At 54.1% G+C, this 15,817-nt stretch overlaps 1 protein-coding gene across 1 annotated transcript; it reads right to left on the minus strand.

Moving 5' to 3' along the window:
• Positions 1-721: 721 nt before the first annotated feature.
• Positions 722-3,636, minus strand: RD3 (RD3 regulator of GUCY2D). Its single transcript, XM_059414008.1, has 2 exons — positions 3,019-3,636; positions 722-1,417 (listed from the first exon to the last, which is right to left on the minus strand). The coding sequence occupies exons 1-2, from the start codon at positions 3,312-3,314 to the stop codon at positions 1,120-1,122; spliced, it is 594 nt and encodes a 197-aa protein (XP_059269991.1). The 5' UTR covers positions 3,315-3,636; the 3' UTR covers positions 722-1,119.
• Positions 3,637-15,817: the final 12,181 nt, after the last annotated feature.

Raw genomic sequence — 15,817 nt, forward strand, 5'->3', positions numbered from 1 at the left:
GTAAGATCCACTTGCATTTTCTGAGCATGCCCTGGTAGCTGGGGACAGACACGTTCCTCACCCATCCCCCAACACCCCACTTCAGCCCAGGGAAGCCGCCTGACCTTCCATACATTGGAGCACCACATGTCCCGTATCCAGCCCTAACCATATTAGAAAAGGAAGGACAGTGAACCCTGTAGGGTGGCTCTTCCAGAACATTTCCCTTGGTTCTTTGAGACCAGTTAGGGATTTTGAGATCACTTTCCTTCATATGACCAGTTAGAGAAGGGACCCTGGAATCCGTGCCCTGGGCTCTCCAGAGCAGTAAGGAGGAAGCCTGAAGGAGGAGCTGCCAGGCATTGGCCACATCCTGAATGATGATTCTCTTGGGGCGAGGCAAGGGCATCTTACCTCTGATCCCAGCTGCCTTAGACCTCCATGCCGATTCCAAGGTCAGAGATGTGTCAGATCACTGGCAGGAGGAGACAGCCCTTGGAGCTGTCCCATCACAGCCCAGGACTTGGGCAGAGACTATACCTACCCAGGAACAACCTCCCGGCCCTTGGGGGATTCTGGCTGCAATTTAAGGTGAAAGAATCTTGCCCTCTCTGAGCTTCAGTTTGTTCATTTCGCTAGCGGAGGAGAGTGACCTATTGGCTTTTGTGGTCCCTTTCAGCCCTGCCTGTCCCAGAGGCAAGGACCTAGGAGCCACGGTGAGACCAGCCACCAGCAGAGAATGCACACTACCCAACAAGTGCCCCTTACTCAGGGTGAAGGGGTGAATAGGACATCCCTGAACTGGGGGTGAGAACTCAGGTCCTGGCAAACTCTTCCCCTCCCCAGGGGTAGATCTTGTCTGCCAAGATCCTGAATCTCTGCGAGGCAGGGGAGGGGATGCTCCCACTGATTTGTGGGAGGGACAGGGAGGAGATGGATGCTGGCGGAGCCCTAACTTGGGGCTCAGGGCTGATGGGGGAGTGCTGCCTGACGGAGTCCTTCATTTTATCGGAATGTCCTGGGAAGGAAACACCTCTTGGGAGTCAGAGGAAGGGGGGAGGTTCCAGGACACGGGACCAGTCACCGGCCTATCATGCCCTCCTGCTGGTGGCTCCGCTCCTGGGCAGGGGAGGGAATGGCTCAGTCATCTTTGGGCGCCCGGAACTCCGGCATGCTCCAGGTCCGGAGCGGCGGCGGCGTGTCCCGCTCCACGTCCTCAGAGATGGTCCGGATGTCACTGGTGAAGGGGGAGATGCGCGCTCGGGTCTTGAAGGTGGCCAGTGCCAGGGGGCCGCGGGGCCGCAGGCTCCACTGCCGAGTCAGCTTGTGGGCCTCCTCCTCCTGCTTCATTCTCTCCAGGACCTCCTGCAGCACCGAGCGGAAGAGCTGGGACACCTCCTGCACCTCGGGCTCCTGCTCCGCCAGCAGCTGCCGGAACCTGCGGGTGTGGGACCGGGCAGGTGTCAAACCGCCCCAGCTACTTTCAGCCTCTATGGGCCTCAGCTTCCTCATCTGTAAACTGGGGTCATAGCTACCGTTCTGTGTGTGTGTGTATGTGTATGTGTATGATATGTGTGTGTATGTGTATGTCTATGTCTCTGTGTATGTAAAGATCCTGACATTGACTCAGGTTATCGATGTCAGAGTAGTAAGGGGAGCCCACTGCTACCATGGCCTGGCCTAACCTATATGGGGCTTTCTGGCTAACCTCTTCTACCCTTCTCTCCCCGGTAGCCAGAGTGATCTCTTCAAAGTGTCTATCTGATGGTGTCACTGCCCTGCGATACTCCTTCCAAAGCTACTGGCCACCGGCTGGGTGAGGTTTTCCTCTGCCTAAAACGTCTCTGCTTAGAGCTCAAAATGACGGACAGTTATCAGCAAGCCCACTTAGTGGTTTCCTCCACCATACTGTGAGTCAGGACTTCTCACACTTTTCAGCAGTGGGACGGGAAAGGTGAGGGGGTGATCACGATCACACGTGTGTTCCCAGACTCCCCCTCATTTATGAGGTTTTGTGTATCCACCTGGCTTCTCTCCCCAGCCCCATCCCCATGACCCACTTCCCCTGCTTCCCCCATCCCCAGGTGCTTCTGGAAGTAGGTACATTTTGGGGGGATTCCAAAGTACAGAACAAGAGAAGCTGGAGAGGATAAGATTCTCAGCCTGGAGGAAGAAGGGGGTGGGGCAGGGCATGAAAAAGAATACAAAATCCAGTGGGCTACGGATAGGACTGGAGACAGAGAAGGAATTTAAGGAGAATTTCCAAGAAAAAGGGGGTACAAGAGATGCTTACATTGGTTAAAGAGATGTGTGGCTGGAGATTTGGGGGTTGTTCTGACGTTTTACTGTGGACCCGTATTTCTTTACTAGTGTTTGAGAACTGCACGTAAACCCGAGCAACTTTTGAAATTACTGTTGGTTGCTGGACTACATTTCTTCGACTTTAACATGAACCCAGCCAAGACTGGGCCCTGTGGGTCAAACTTTATTAAGGTTACATTTATATTCAGGAACACTGTGGTCCCCAAGCTCTAAATCTCTACGTGTTCAATGCCCCAGGCCTTGGAACACTTCACACACACACACACACACAGTCCCCTGAGGCAAACTATTATGAATGCTAGTGTGACAAAGGATAATTAAAAACTGAATTTTGGGAAGATTGTCTGGAAAACCTTTCTAAGAAGGTAAAAGGTAATATGGACAATAAACCAATGGAGGAGAAAGAGCCAGCTGGGTTGAAATCCAGGGTAGTGATAATTCAGGAAGAACAGGAAACTCAAAGGCCTGAGGTTCTCTCCCACTAAAAGTCCTGTGCCCCCCAAGAGCTGCCTCCTGCCTCCTTCTGAGCCCTTAGCTCTGGCCTGGTGTGCTCTGGGCTCTTGCAGATTCCTCCTTCTGCCTCACTCCTTTTAACAGATCCCTGGATCATGCACATGCCCCCACTCCTGTCCTGCTGGCCTCGGGGCCCCTCTCCCTGCAGCCACAACCCTGGGGTAGCAGTGCACCTGCTGGGCCCCGTGCCTGGGCAGGGGTTACCTGAGGATGGCGGGCCCACAGTAGGAAGGGTGGATCTTGGCACAGACGTCCTCTAGTTGTAGCCGTTCGCCAGGGCTGAGGTCGTAGGTGGGCCGGGGGGCGCTGGCCAGCCAGCTGTAGTCGACCCCGGTGCAGATCTTCCTGACTGCGTTGCCGCGCTCCCACTGCTGCCTCTCCGCCTCTCGCATCTGCCCTGCCAGCTCCATCATGAGCGTCTCCAGCACCAGCTCGGCGGGCCTCCGGGAGGACAGCCTGGAGGGGGCTTCATTCCACCGCAGCCAGGGGATGAGGGACATGGCCCCCCCAGCCCCTGCCGAGACAGGGACGGAGTGCGTCTTTCCTGGGCCCCTCTGTCAGTTAGGGTGGGGGAGAGCAAGGGGGAAGGAAGAGAGCTGGGACCCGAGAGAACCTGCTCCGCCGTCACAGCTGGGCGGCCTGGGGTAACTTGCTTAACCTTTCTGAGCCATCATTTCTAATTCTGGAAGACAAGATTGGGCTGTCGTGAGAAGCAGTTGTGAATGAACTTGGGGCACTCTAAGTGCCACATGAAAGTATGATAGTCTCACGGTTATAATGATCCCGGATACATCCTGAGGGCGGAGGCCAGGGAAGATGCCTCCGGAATCCCCATGAACTCCAAATAAAGAAGGAAATATACTGCGTATGGCTGAGCACAATCTTATTCCTGCACAATCTTATCTAAGGGGGAAAAATTCAACCCAACAGGAAAACACCCTGGGTTTCTTAATGCCCCAGCCTGCTGCTGAAGGAAGCTGGGAACTGTATGGGGTTGACCTCATCCTGCAAAGGACACAGCTTACCTGCTGTTCATTCCTTCATTCAGAAGCACTGATCCAGCATTGTGTACACATCTGTGGAAGAACACACACAGGAAAGCATATCAGGCACCTGCTGCCCAGGAGATGTCAGTGGAAAGAGGTCCGTGGGAGTGGTGAAGCACATGGTGGGCACTGATGGGGAGGGGAAGGAGTGACTCTGGGGGTTAAGGGGTCATGGGAGGCTTGTGGACAAGAGCAGGCTGAAGGGGGAGTACTGGCTTCAGACACATGGACTGATGGAGAAGGTGTCCTGGGTGGAGACCCAGCCATGGTACAAGAAGAGACGTGTGCAAGGAGCAGAGACGTGTGCAAGGAACATCTGCTTCATGAGCGGGACTTTCACTCATCATATTTCCACAAGGTCTTGTACAACACAGCTTTTGTGAATGGCTGACTAGAGGGGTGGATGGGTGGATGGATGGTGGACGGATGGACGGATGGACGGATGGATGGACGGATGGACGGATGGATGGACGGATGGATGGATGGATGGACGGATGGACGGATGGATGGGTGAATGGCTGACTGGAAGGGTGGCTGGATGAATGATGCCTGTCAGAAATGGGTTTGTGCCTCTGACAGCAGTGAAGGTGAGGGCCATTCCTGGGCTAAAATCTAAAGTGGGTCTTTGAAATGCCCCAACTCCCCTGTCTATGCCTTCCCCCCTCTAAGAAGCTCCCAATTCCTGCACCAATGGTCTTCCTGCCCAGACCCTCCAGATGCTGAGAAAAGTGACCGGATGAACTCAGTCTCAACAACATAGCTGGGAAGCATGGAGACACACACATTTTTAGGCAGCCCTCCCACCACCCTGCAGAGAAATGAACTGGTAATGCTTGAGAATCAGACACAAATAGGAAAAGTATTATGGGGCAACAGTAGCCTCCTGCAGTGGCATCGACGAAACCTCCTCTTTACCCATGAACCATTATATTTAGGAAGTTTAAAACTTTCACGCTCCACTCAGCTAAGACTGTCACCAGCGGGGCCTCAAATTACACCCTGACTCCTTCCCCAGGAGGTTGGAAGGGAAGGACACAAACCATCAGATTCTGTTCTTGGGATCAGGACACTTAGATTTGCTTCTCCGCCCTTAACTGCTTCCTGTGTTCAGAATCACAAAGCTGGGCGTAGTGTGGGGAAGGGGGTGAGGGATGGGGGTGGGCTGTGTTGAGACCCCTGAGCACCAGGAGCCTCTGCCCAAGGCAAAGGGATCTGGTCGCATCAGGCAATGGGACCCCTTGTAAGTGAACATGCTGCGTTCCCTGTAGTAGCAGGTGTTTGTGTTTTCACAAGTACATGGGTCAGGTTGATGCTTAACAGCAGACGAGTGAGCGGTACCTGGTCAGGTGTTCATTCAACCGCATGGAAGGGTGCTCCAAGTCTGGATGGGTTACCAGTCCCCGCAGGGGCTGCTGGTGGCGCTGGGCCACTCACAGCCCCCTGCTCTCTGAGTGTCCCTCCCTCCCCTGCCTGGGGACTTACCACAAGACTCAGCTCCTCTCTGGAAGTGTTTCCTGACACCTTCCCTGACACACTTTTCCTGATGTGACCACGCTCCACTTGGTCCCCTGACTGTGCTCGGCACAGACATTTCTCGCAGCCCCAGGAACATTTCATGGAGCGTGACCATCTGACTCCCGGACTCCCTACGTGGGTGAGGACCATGCCCTATTCATGCTTCCCTCCCTGGTGCTGGGTGGTACTGCTGTGGTGCTTAATAAATGCCAAATGAATGAGTGAATGAAAAAGGAATGAATGATGAATGAATGCAGGCAGGCATGGTGGTAGGAGAGCCAGCAGCCCCACAGACCTGACCTCGCCTGAATGAGGGGGCACTGGTCAGCGGCCACGGGAGAGACAGTCCCTTCCGGCCCCCATGGCTCCACACTCTCCTGTCACGTGGAGACCCCTCCTCAGGAGGAGACATTGGCCGAGCTGTGTGGTCATGAGGACCGACACTGCCGGGATGGTTCCCGCTTCTCTGCCCCACTGAGCCTCACACTAGGACGCTTCTAAACCTGGCCCAGGCCCTCCTTCCCCAGGAAGACATCTTCGGTTAACCTCCCGCAACCCCTCCAGGCCATACTGCACCTGCCTCTCAATGCTGGGCACCTGTCCCTGGAGTTTCACCAGCCTGGAAGATGAATGAATGGGGAAGAGACCAGTGGGACTCAGGGTGGAGGGATGTGCTGCCTTGGAATGAACGTCACCTGCCTCAGACCCCCTCCCCTCTCCAAACACCCTCCACTCCCTGCCATACCCCTTCCGACAGCACAGGTCCTAACTCACCTGAGGCTTCCCAACCCAACCCCACTGACCCTTCCTTCCTGTGGAAAGAATCTTCCATTGGTTTCCATCAAGCCACAATCTTTGGTCTAGGTCCCACCCTGGTCTGCCTTGTACCTCAGTCTGCCTCCTGGGACTCGCTCTCAGACCCCGAATGGGCGCCCCTCCCCTGGCCTTCCTTGGGTTGTTGCTGTTCCTTGGGGCTCTGTCCAAGGCTGTCTGGTTCTAATAGGCTAACTCCTTTCACTCGTCTCTGATTGCTTCCTCAATGTCCGTCGCTCCCAAATCAGAATCCGGAAGCCACTTGTCTCTTGAGCTCCAGGTGCGGGTGTCCAGATGCTTCCTGGACACCTCCCCTGGCAGCTTCCACATCCTGCCCCTGTGGCTGCTGCTTCTCCCCGGCCCCGGCCTGGCGGTGGGCATGACCCAGCTGCCCAGTCTCATGCATCATCCTTGTCTCTTCCTTTGCCCCATCGGTCAGACCTTACACCCAATTCCTGTTGATTCTTCCAAATTTAAGTGTTACCAATCTCCTAAATCTGTCCATTCTCTTCCTCCTTTAGTTTTGGTCTTGACCATCTGCCAGATGTATTACAGCTGCTTCTGGCCAGCAACCCAGGGATGGTCCTTCTGATCTAATCTCCACTCTATTTCCCTTTTATTGTGGTGTTTTTTTTAAAAAAAAGCAAATAGCAGGAAATTTACCATCTGAAAGATTTATTTTAAGAGTACAGTACAGTGGTAGTAACTATAAGCACGGTGTTATGTGATTATTAAGTGTTCTCTGGCACTTTTTCCTCCTGCAAAATCGAAATTCCATACCCACTGAACAGCTTTCACTCAAAGATTTAGAAAACGTGGTCTTTTTCTTTTCTTTTTAAGTAGGCTCCACACTGAGCCTGGAGCCCAATGTAGGGCTCACACCCTGAGATCAAATCCTGAGCTGAGCCACCCTGAAAGGTGCCCTGAAACTGGGATTCTTCTAAATCATAAGCCTGATCATATCACTATTTCGTTTTCATTAGATACCGTAACATAGAGCATGGGGTCTGTGAGCTGTGAGCCTGTCACACCCATACCTCCTCCCTTGCAAATTTTACTGGCTTCAAAATATCAATAGAAATCTGAAAAATTGAAATTAAAAAATTGATAATAATTCCAAATTAGAGTTGTAAAACCCCTTTCAAAGTTTTGTTTAAAAGTAATCATAACGTGGATCCTTTTTATGATGCTGTTTGATGTGATGCGGGGTGGGGCCTCCAATAGTCACCGTCTGTGGCCTGTGTTTAAGCCCAGGGGTATTTAAAAGCTTTTGGTTGTTCCCAATGTCCTTAGACACCTTCATATGGCTTCCGGGTCCTTTATCATGTGGCTCCTGTTCACACGGTCAGCTTCATGTCTCATCAAACTTCCCCTTTCTCCTGGCCCTACACACACACACACACACACACACACACACTCCCTCCCAGAACATGCCCTGCTTTCTCTTGCTTTTTGGCCTTTGCACATATCTAGAACATTATTTTCTTTTCTTTTACTGGGGTATAATTGGCATGTAACATTATAGTAGTTTCAGATGTACAACATAATGATTTGATATTCATATATATTGTGAGGTGATCACCCTAATAAGTCTAGTTAATAACTGTCCCAATACATGGTTACAATTGCCTTCTTTGTGATGAGAATTTTTAAGGTCTATTCTCTTACCAACTTCCAAACATGCAATACAATGTTATTAACTATAGTCATCCCCAGGATTCATATATTTTATACCCAGAATTTTGTACCTTTAGGCCCTCCTGCACCCAGGCCCTCCCCCGCTTTCCACCTGCTGTCTCTGGCAACCACCAGTCTTTATCTCTGAGCTCAGTGTTTCGTTTTAGATTCCACATATAAGTGAGATCATGTGGTATTTCTCTGTCTGATTCACTTCACTTAGCACAATGCCCTCAAGGCCCATCCCTGTTGTTGCTAATTGCTCGGCCATAGCCATAGAGGATCCTCCTGTGGCAGGGAACAGAAGAAAGGAAAGGTGGGAGGCACTGAAGACAGCTTTTATCTCCACACCCTTCTGGCCTCCAAGTATTGGCAGCAAAGCCACCCCAGGCCCGGTCAGGGCACCACACATTTGCTAGGGGATTAGGGCAGTGCCGTAAACAGAACCTCACATTCCATGTGTCTAAACATTTGTTTAAGTTACAAATTAGGTTAACAGACTATTCAATAAAATATGATTTGCTTTTCCTTCCTTGTCAACTGTACCTTCACAAAAACAATAACAAAATCGGGCTCGGATCCAAACTGAGAATTCTGGGATGCCCAGGAGAGGCTCTTTGCTAGAACACAGCAGCATGGGTTGAGCCAGCTCTGACCCTCATCCTGTCTCCCTTCTCTTCTCACACCACGAGGGACCTAGCAAACATGTGGGGACAGCCCAGCTTTCACGTCTAAGGCCCATCCACATGCGTACCAACCCCCACTTCTTTGCCACACTCAGACCTGGGACTGTTCATGTTGATGATGTCGCCCACCCTGGAGAGACTGGGCCCGAGAGGAGACTTTGCTCAGGCTCTGGAAGTAGACGGGAGACTGTCTGGGCCGGGAATTCTGGATCTAAGAATCTAAGGCCTGATCTGGAGGGGAAGTGACCTCCAGGTGTGCATGTCTTCCCAATCCCCAGACTTTTTGCCCCAGGATGGTGGGGCTAGAAGAAAGCCAAGGTGTGGTCTACAGTGCAACCCCAGGAAGGGTCCCTCTCCTCTGGGTTCAAGGCTGGGCTCCTGACCTGAGCTGGCCTCTAAAGACAGGTGCTCACCCGGGGCTGTGCGGGGTGACCTCGCCTGAGTCTTGGGTTCTGTGGGCTCTCAGCCTCTCTGGCCCAGGTGGTGGAGCTTCCTAAGAGCAAGGGGCAGGTTCTGAATTTTCTCCCTCGTCCCCCAGCCCTCAGCAGGGCTGAAGCCATGCACAGAGACAAGGTTTCTGCTGAAGCTATTTCTGTCTCCGGTGCCAGCTGTTGTCCCGAGAGGCTCTTTAGCAGGTCTGATTAAGTTCTTAAAGGGGCAAAGGAGGGAAAGAGGGATAAAGAGAGAGAGAGCAGGACAGAGGCGGGCCAGCCGCACCGACGCCAGAGGTCATTGGCTTAGCCCACAGCATCCCCAGGACCTGACCCATAGCCAAGCCCCCACTGAGTCTTGTTGTGACCGTCTGGGGAAGAATGTGATGGCCAAATGGGGTCCCATGACACCCAGAAGACTCATCAGAACAGCAAGCGTAGTCTTCCCTGGGGACTTCGTACAATCTGGATTCGACTCCTCCCCATCCCCCAAATCTGGTTTAACCCCCTCCCTCTGTGGCAAAGCCAGACTCCTCAGTCTGTACAGCTTCAGGTCCCCTCACACTCTTGCTCACGGCTGGGCCTCGGCAGCACCATGGTGACTCTGGAACCTTCCCAGGATGAATGCCTGCTTCCCATTCAGTCACCAGCACATACAACCTGCCTCCAATGCACGAACATTAATTGAATCCTTGTTTAATACAATTAGGACTTGGGGTGCCTGGGGTGCTCAGTCGATTAAGCATCTGCCTTTGGCTCAGTTCATAATCTTGGGGCTTGGGATCAAGCTGGGGGGGGGGCCGTCTGCTCAGCGGGGAGTCTGCTTCTCTCTTTGCCCCTCCCCCTGCTCGTGTGAGATCTCTGTCCTTATCTCTGACTCTCTCTCTCTCAAATAAATAATCTTTTAAAAATTAAACAAACAAACAAAAAACCAATTAGGACATTGGGGGAAATTGGAATATGAACTTAGGTTAGGGAAGGAGTGTCGATCTTTTTAGGTATAAAGATAGTGTTATGGTTGTAGGGGAAAAGGGACACATAGCCCAACTTAGGAGGCCGTGTGGAAAGGTTCAAGGCTGAAGTATCACGGTCAGCAATGTCTTCTGTTCCAGTTCTTCAGAAAAATGTCTCATACACATGCACATACTCACAGAGAGGGCAAGTAGGGCAAAGTATTCACGGTGGTTTTCTCCCGGGGTGTTTTATGGGTTTTTAGGGCACTCCCCTTCCAACTCTCCTGCATCTCGGAGCATAGTCACAATTTAAAGCTTGGGGAGAAAACCTAACTCAGAACTCAATTTCTGCAGGAAGCCTTCCCAACTCATTCTACCCGGTGGAAATGACTTGTTCCTCTGCACTGTGGCATTTCTGCACAGATGCCCTTGGGTGTGGAGGGAGCGAGCCTCGGCGGATGCTGGGCTGGCCTGGCTTCCAACACACCCCGCCCGGCCACACGCAGGTGGGAGTGTGCAGGGGGCCGGCTGCCGTGCTGGGGCTCCCTCCGGGAGTTACTGAAAATAAAGAAGGGTGTTTTTCTTTTCCCTACCTGAGTTTGTAAACCTCAATGTCTTGTTCATTTATAAAGCCCTTATGTGGACATCTTTTCCTGATCTTCACAGTACCAGGAAGTAGGTACCTTATTACCCCAACTTACAGACAGGGAGACTGAGGCTTGGAGCAGTGCAGGTGGCTTGGACACAGGCAGCATCTGGCAGGGATAGAAAGGCGGAAGAATTGAACTTAGGTTTACTCTGCCAAAAGCTGTGCTCGTCTCCTAACACCAGCCGGCCTCGTCTGAGCTGGGCATCGGCCGCGGGCAGGGTGGGCACATGCCTCATGGCACTGTACTCCGGACTGCAGCGGCTCCCTCGCTCCACAGGCCCGTCCTAGCTTGTGTCCCTTTTGTCCCTTCCCTCCTGACCGTATGCTCCTGGAGGGATTAGCCCTGCCACTAGAGTTCATCATTTTACATGTTGATGGAGAGGCACATAGATTACTAGATCTTAAACTGATTTTTAAAAAATACATAAATAGCTACATTTCAAGTACAGCTGGTTTCTTTCCTAACTGAATTTTATGTGTTTAGAAGCATTTTGCTGAGGATGTGTCCCAAGGTGTTAGAGACTTCCAAAGGACCCTATGGTTTGGCACAAGCTTGACTCCAGCATTGCTCCCGGCCTTGCCCTAACCCTGTCTTCTGGTCATGGCACTGGGAGAGCTCTGCGCCCTGGATGGAGGGCAGTTTCAGGTGGTAGCCTCAGTCTACCCCCACCAGCAGGAAAGCCCTCCCATGCGCTCTCTGCCTTTCAGCATCACTGGGCTAAGAGCTCCTGCATTCACTACCTTTCCTTCCCCTTCCTATCCCTTCCACCCCCAGACTCTCTGAGCTCTTCCTTCAGCCTGTTTTTGAACATCCCTGAGGATAACCTCTTTTCCGTGGCTCCCTGGGAGACACTATCACCAGCTGTGGCTCGTTAGATACGCTAGAAAAACCATCCCCAAGCTCCAGGGCAAGAGGCGTCTGGTCCCAGGCAGTTAGCAGTCAGAGGGGAGCGGGGATGGTCTCAGCGGAGGGAACAATCAGGGGTGTGTCCTCGAGTTAGAAGCAAGGCTCTGAGACCCCTACATCAGGCATGAGAGGATCCCTTGCCTCTGGGGAGTGCCAGGCCGCTAGCCCCGTGGCCAGCCAGGGAGGGACGGTAGAGCCCTGGTCAGGAAGCTGTTGTCTCAGTACAAAGGGAGCGGTGCCCAGGCCCCCCACCGAAGCAGGGCTCTAACAACTGACCTGGGGTGTCTGCTGGCCAGAGCGAGGGCTGCCTCGCGTGTCCCCCAGGCCCACGGGCATGGGGTGGCAACTTCTTGGACTGTCCAAGCTGCCCCCTGCTTCAGAGACCAAGCAATGTGACTCTGCTGAAGCCAGACCCTCTTTCTGGGCAGAGGCCTTGAAACATGTGCAGAGAGTAAGCGCTCTGCTCTCTGACCTTCCTTCCAGTCCTGTTAGAACCAAGGCCCAAAGCCCACTTCATAGATCACGAATTAACCTCACTTCTTTTCAGCATCGTAGAAAAGCCACCGGGACTCCACCAGGCCCAGTGTGAATCGGCCCGACCTGCTGACCTGTGGGCCACCTGACGAACACCTGCTCCTCTTCTAAGGCTCACTTCAAGGGTCGGCTCCCCTCTGCCTGCCCCTCACTGACGGCCCCCGAGGTGGAGCTGGGTGCCTGCCGTTGGAGGCACGAGGGCCCAGCATCTGATGGCATCTGTAACGAATACATTTCTCACTTTTTTGGTTCTTTTCCTCTCTCCCCTGCCAGCTCTGGGCTCTGAGAAGGCAAGAGCTCTATTTGCTGAATCTGCTGGCATGTAGTAGACATTTCATAGATGGTTCCTGAATGAATGAATGAATGAATGGCAGCCAGTCCTCCTCATTCTGAGGCAGAGGTGCAACCAGGAGGGGTCAAGTGCTCAGGCCCAAATGACCATAGTCATTGTGGGGGTGGAGAGGGGTGGCCGATCCCCAGGGAACTCTATGCTGACCCTCTGGTCACTGCTCAGACGTCTCTTCCCAAGCTCTGTCCTCCCCCGGAAACGTACCCGCACAGCTCCGTCAGGCCACCCCTCCGGTGTGTCACCGGGGCTCACAGCCCGAGGTCTACACACCACCCTAGTGGCTTGGGCACAGCTGTGTCCCAAGAGCCTGCTCTTAGTAGGTGCTTGAGTCACGATTCTCAAATCGATGAATCTCGTGGGTTTCACCTCTCTTCCCCCTACGCGGGGCCTCCCCATCAAAGCAGAAGAGAAAAGGCTGGGGCTTGTCAGTTCCAGAGCAGATGGACCTGTGGCTTCCCACAGGACAGGTCACAGCCCCGAGGATCCCTCGGAGTTCACCGACCCTTGTGGGACGGATGGGGACGGAGGAGCCCTCCCTGAAACCATCCGGGCCCTGGGCTCCGACAGCTCAGGAGGCTGTCCCCAGCCCCCGCAGCCCCGAAGCCACCCCTCCCAGCTCCAGGCTCTGCCAGGCCTCTGCTCTAACGTCCAGAAGGTTTCAGGTGGGGTTGCCGCTTCAAGGGTTCGGGTGGGGAAGCCACAGTCTCCCGGGGAGACCACCTTATTACCTGGCTTTCTGAGGCCAGCCTCTCCGGGGGTGAAGGGTCCCGCGGGGTCCTGCCGTCTGCTTTCCAGCCGGAGAGAAGAGCGCGTCGGGGGGACGAAGACTACCTCCTAGACCTCTCCCTCCTCTTTCTCATCGCGGTGGGTTGCTGCCTCCGGCTCTTCCCTCTCTGTCTCTCAGCAGTTGTAGGGAGAGAAAGCAACCCCCGGAGGAAGGATCCAGCCTGGGCTGGTGTTTGTGGAGTGTGTGCGCCTGTCCCAGGAGGCCAGAAGCACAGCTCCTCCGGAACCTCGGAGGCAGCGGCCCCGCCCCTGCTCTGCGGTTGCCATGGAGACCCACCTAAGCCTCTTTCACCTGCAGCTGTGTTATCTGTAGAGCCAGCCAGGCTGGCCTGACCCAGATGCCTGGGAAGACCCAGGTGGTGAAGAGCGCCTGCGTCCCGCCCCCGCCGCGCTTGGGGAGAGGTGGGCGTAGGGTGGCACCAACAGGGGTGGGGGTGGGCTGCTGGGGGCACATGGGGAGCCCATCGTGGTGCAGCTCCCCTCTTCCCGCCTGCTCCCCTCCTCCAGAAGAGGGGCGATTCCAGGTGCTAGGGGCTCACTTTTGCCCCCCTGCATCCTTACCTGTTTTCCTCTTTGCTGCTCGGACTCCTCTCTTTCCCTCAAGGCAAGCTCAAGGGCAGGAAGTTCTGCTGACTTTCTGGAGAAGGGGACAAGCCCCAGGAAGGAGTCCAGGGAGAAGAGGGAGCATGGACCTCGGACTGGCTGGGAGGTGTTCGGGTATCTGGCGTGAGCCTTCTGTGGCTGTTCTCCGGGACCCCACACTGGCCCGTGGGCCTCCTCACTGTCCCCGCGCTTCCCGCGGGCTGGATCCAGGGGCCCCCCCGAGGCCCAGCCTGCGCCCACCTGACGTGAGGGGCCGCTGGCACGATGCCTGTCACGCTGCCAGCGGCTTGGGCCCTCGGGTGCTGCGGCGCCGGCCGCCAGATGCCGGGTGGCCTGCCGGACACATTGAGCCCTGACGGTGTGCAAAGTGAAGCAGAACGCACAGCCCAGGGGAGATTAAGCAACGATGACCCGGCCTGGCCTGTCCACCTGCCTGCCCGCATGTCGGGCTCCTCCCGGGAAGCTCGGCCACTCTGTGCTCGAGGGACGCTTGCTTCCGCCGGGTGACTCTGCCTTCCTCATCCGGCTTCTCAAGCAGGGCTCTCAAGTCCGGTCCGGACGTTCCTTCTCTTGACCAGCTCACGGCGCAGAGAGCCGCTGGCCCTGGAGGACGCCACATTTTGGGGAGCTGAGCTCACGTGCTTTCACGGTTCCCACAGTTCCCACGTGGCCCCTGCCCCAGGGCCAGCTGAGGCCACAGCAACCCGAGGCCGGTAACCAGAAGTTCCCACCTCCACCCTGGCACATCCTCAAGGGCAGAAATTCTAAGGCATTTCTGTGCCAGGCGTGGGGGTATGGACTAGCAGGACAAGAAGGCTCTGCTCTCCTTTGGGGGAAGGTACTAGAAGTGATTCAACGCGACCAAGTCACATACGGATTCATGCCACACAGAGGTCCAGAGCACTGTTTTGTGCTGGCACGCTGGTCGGAGGTGGCTGGACTGGGAGATCCTGTTCCCCTCCCCCTGCAAGCATCCCAGTGGAGCCTCTGGGAGGCCTGTCAGAGGAGTAAGAGATGGAAATCTCGCTGGAGCACAGGGAGCAGGGACAGTATTAGGGTTCAGAGCTAAAGACTTCTGTCTTCCTACTGTACGACCTTGGGTCTATTACTGGCCATTCTGTTTGAATGAAAAATTTATCCCTTTTCTAGGGTCATGCATTAGTCTTAACACCTCACCCTCAAACACACACACACACAATTAATGTAAATGAGATCGAAAGGGTCAATGTCGTCAGCCATCAAAAGGAAGATTTCATCGCAGCAAGCGGTGAGCTTCTGAACTCCTGACCTGTGGCTCTGGGGAACATGCAGGCAGATGACAGAGGTTTTGTGTCTTCCTTCCTGACACAGCTGGCTCCTTTCCTGCCTTTTCCATGATGCCAGGGGTAGCCCCTGCCTGCAGCCTTGACGCCATAACTCAAAGAAGGCTTGGCGTTTGTGCTGACTGCTGATTTATTCTGATCTGTTAGCCTGCGGAGGCAGGCTTTGGGATTATCCGTGCTGAGTGTGACTTTGTACTAGAGAGAGAAGGTGGTGCTTGTTTTTTCTCTCATTTGACATCAGAGGGAGTTGCTGAAGCATAGTTAAATATCCAGCTGCCATTCAGAGGGAGAAACACCAGTGGGACTCATGACGTCGCCTCACAGACGGCACTTGGATAATAAATTGGAGGTGTGGAATTATGAAGCTGCTGGGCACAAGGCTAGATTAGAAACCAAGGAGAGATTGGAGAAGGTCCCTGACCCCAGATGTCAGGCTGCCCTATTGGGGTGCTCCTCCCTCTCCCTTCTCCCTGGCTTCCTTCCAGACAGTGAGGACTGCTCCAAACCCTTTCTTTTTCTTTTTCTTTCTTTCTTTTTTTTTGTTTTGTTTTAAAGATTTTATTTATTTATTTGACAAAGAGACCACAAGTAGGCAGAGGAGCAGGCAGAGGGGGAGAGGGAAGCAGGCTCCCCGCTGAGCAAGGAGCCGGACATGGGGCTCGATCCCAGGACCCTGAGATCATGACCTGAGCCGAAGGCGGAGGCTTAACCCACTGAGCCACCCAGGCGCTG

This window comes from Mustela nigripes, chromosome 10, assembly GCF_022355385.1.
Source record: "Mustela nigripes isolate SB6536 chromosome 10, MUSNIG.SB6536, whole genome shotgun sequence".
NCBI lineage: Eukaryota > Metazoa > Chordata > Mammalia > Carnivora > Mustelidae > Mustela > Mustela nigripes.

What these genes read in the sequence shown, in the direction of transcription:
- RD3 (XM_059414008.1), bottom strand. Translation starts at nt 3,314, where the DNA reads ATGTCCCTCATCCCCTGGCTGCGGTGGAATGAAGCCCCCTCCAGGCTG. An exon ending in TGTGGGCCCGCCATCCTCAG is followed by an intron (nt 1,418 to 3,018) that starts GTAACCCCTGCC and finishes CCACACCCGCAG; the next exon opens with GTTCCGGCAGCTGCTGGCGG.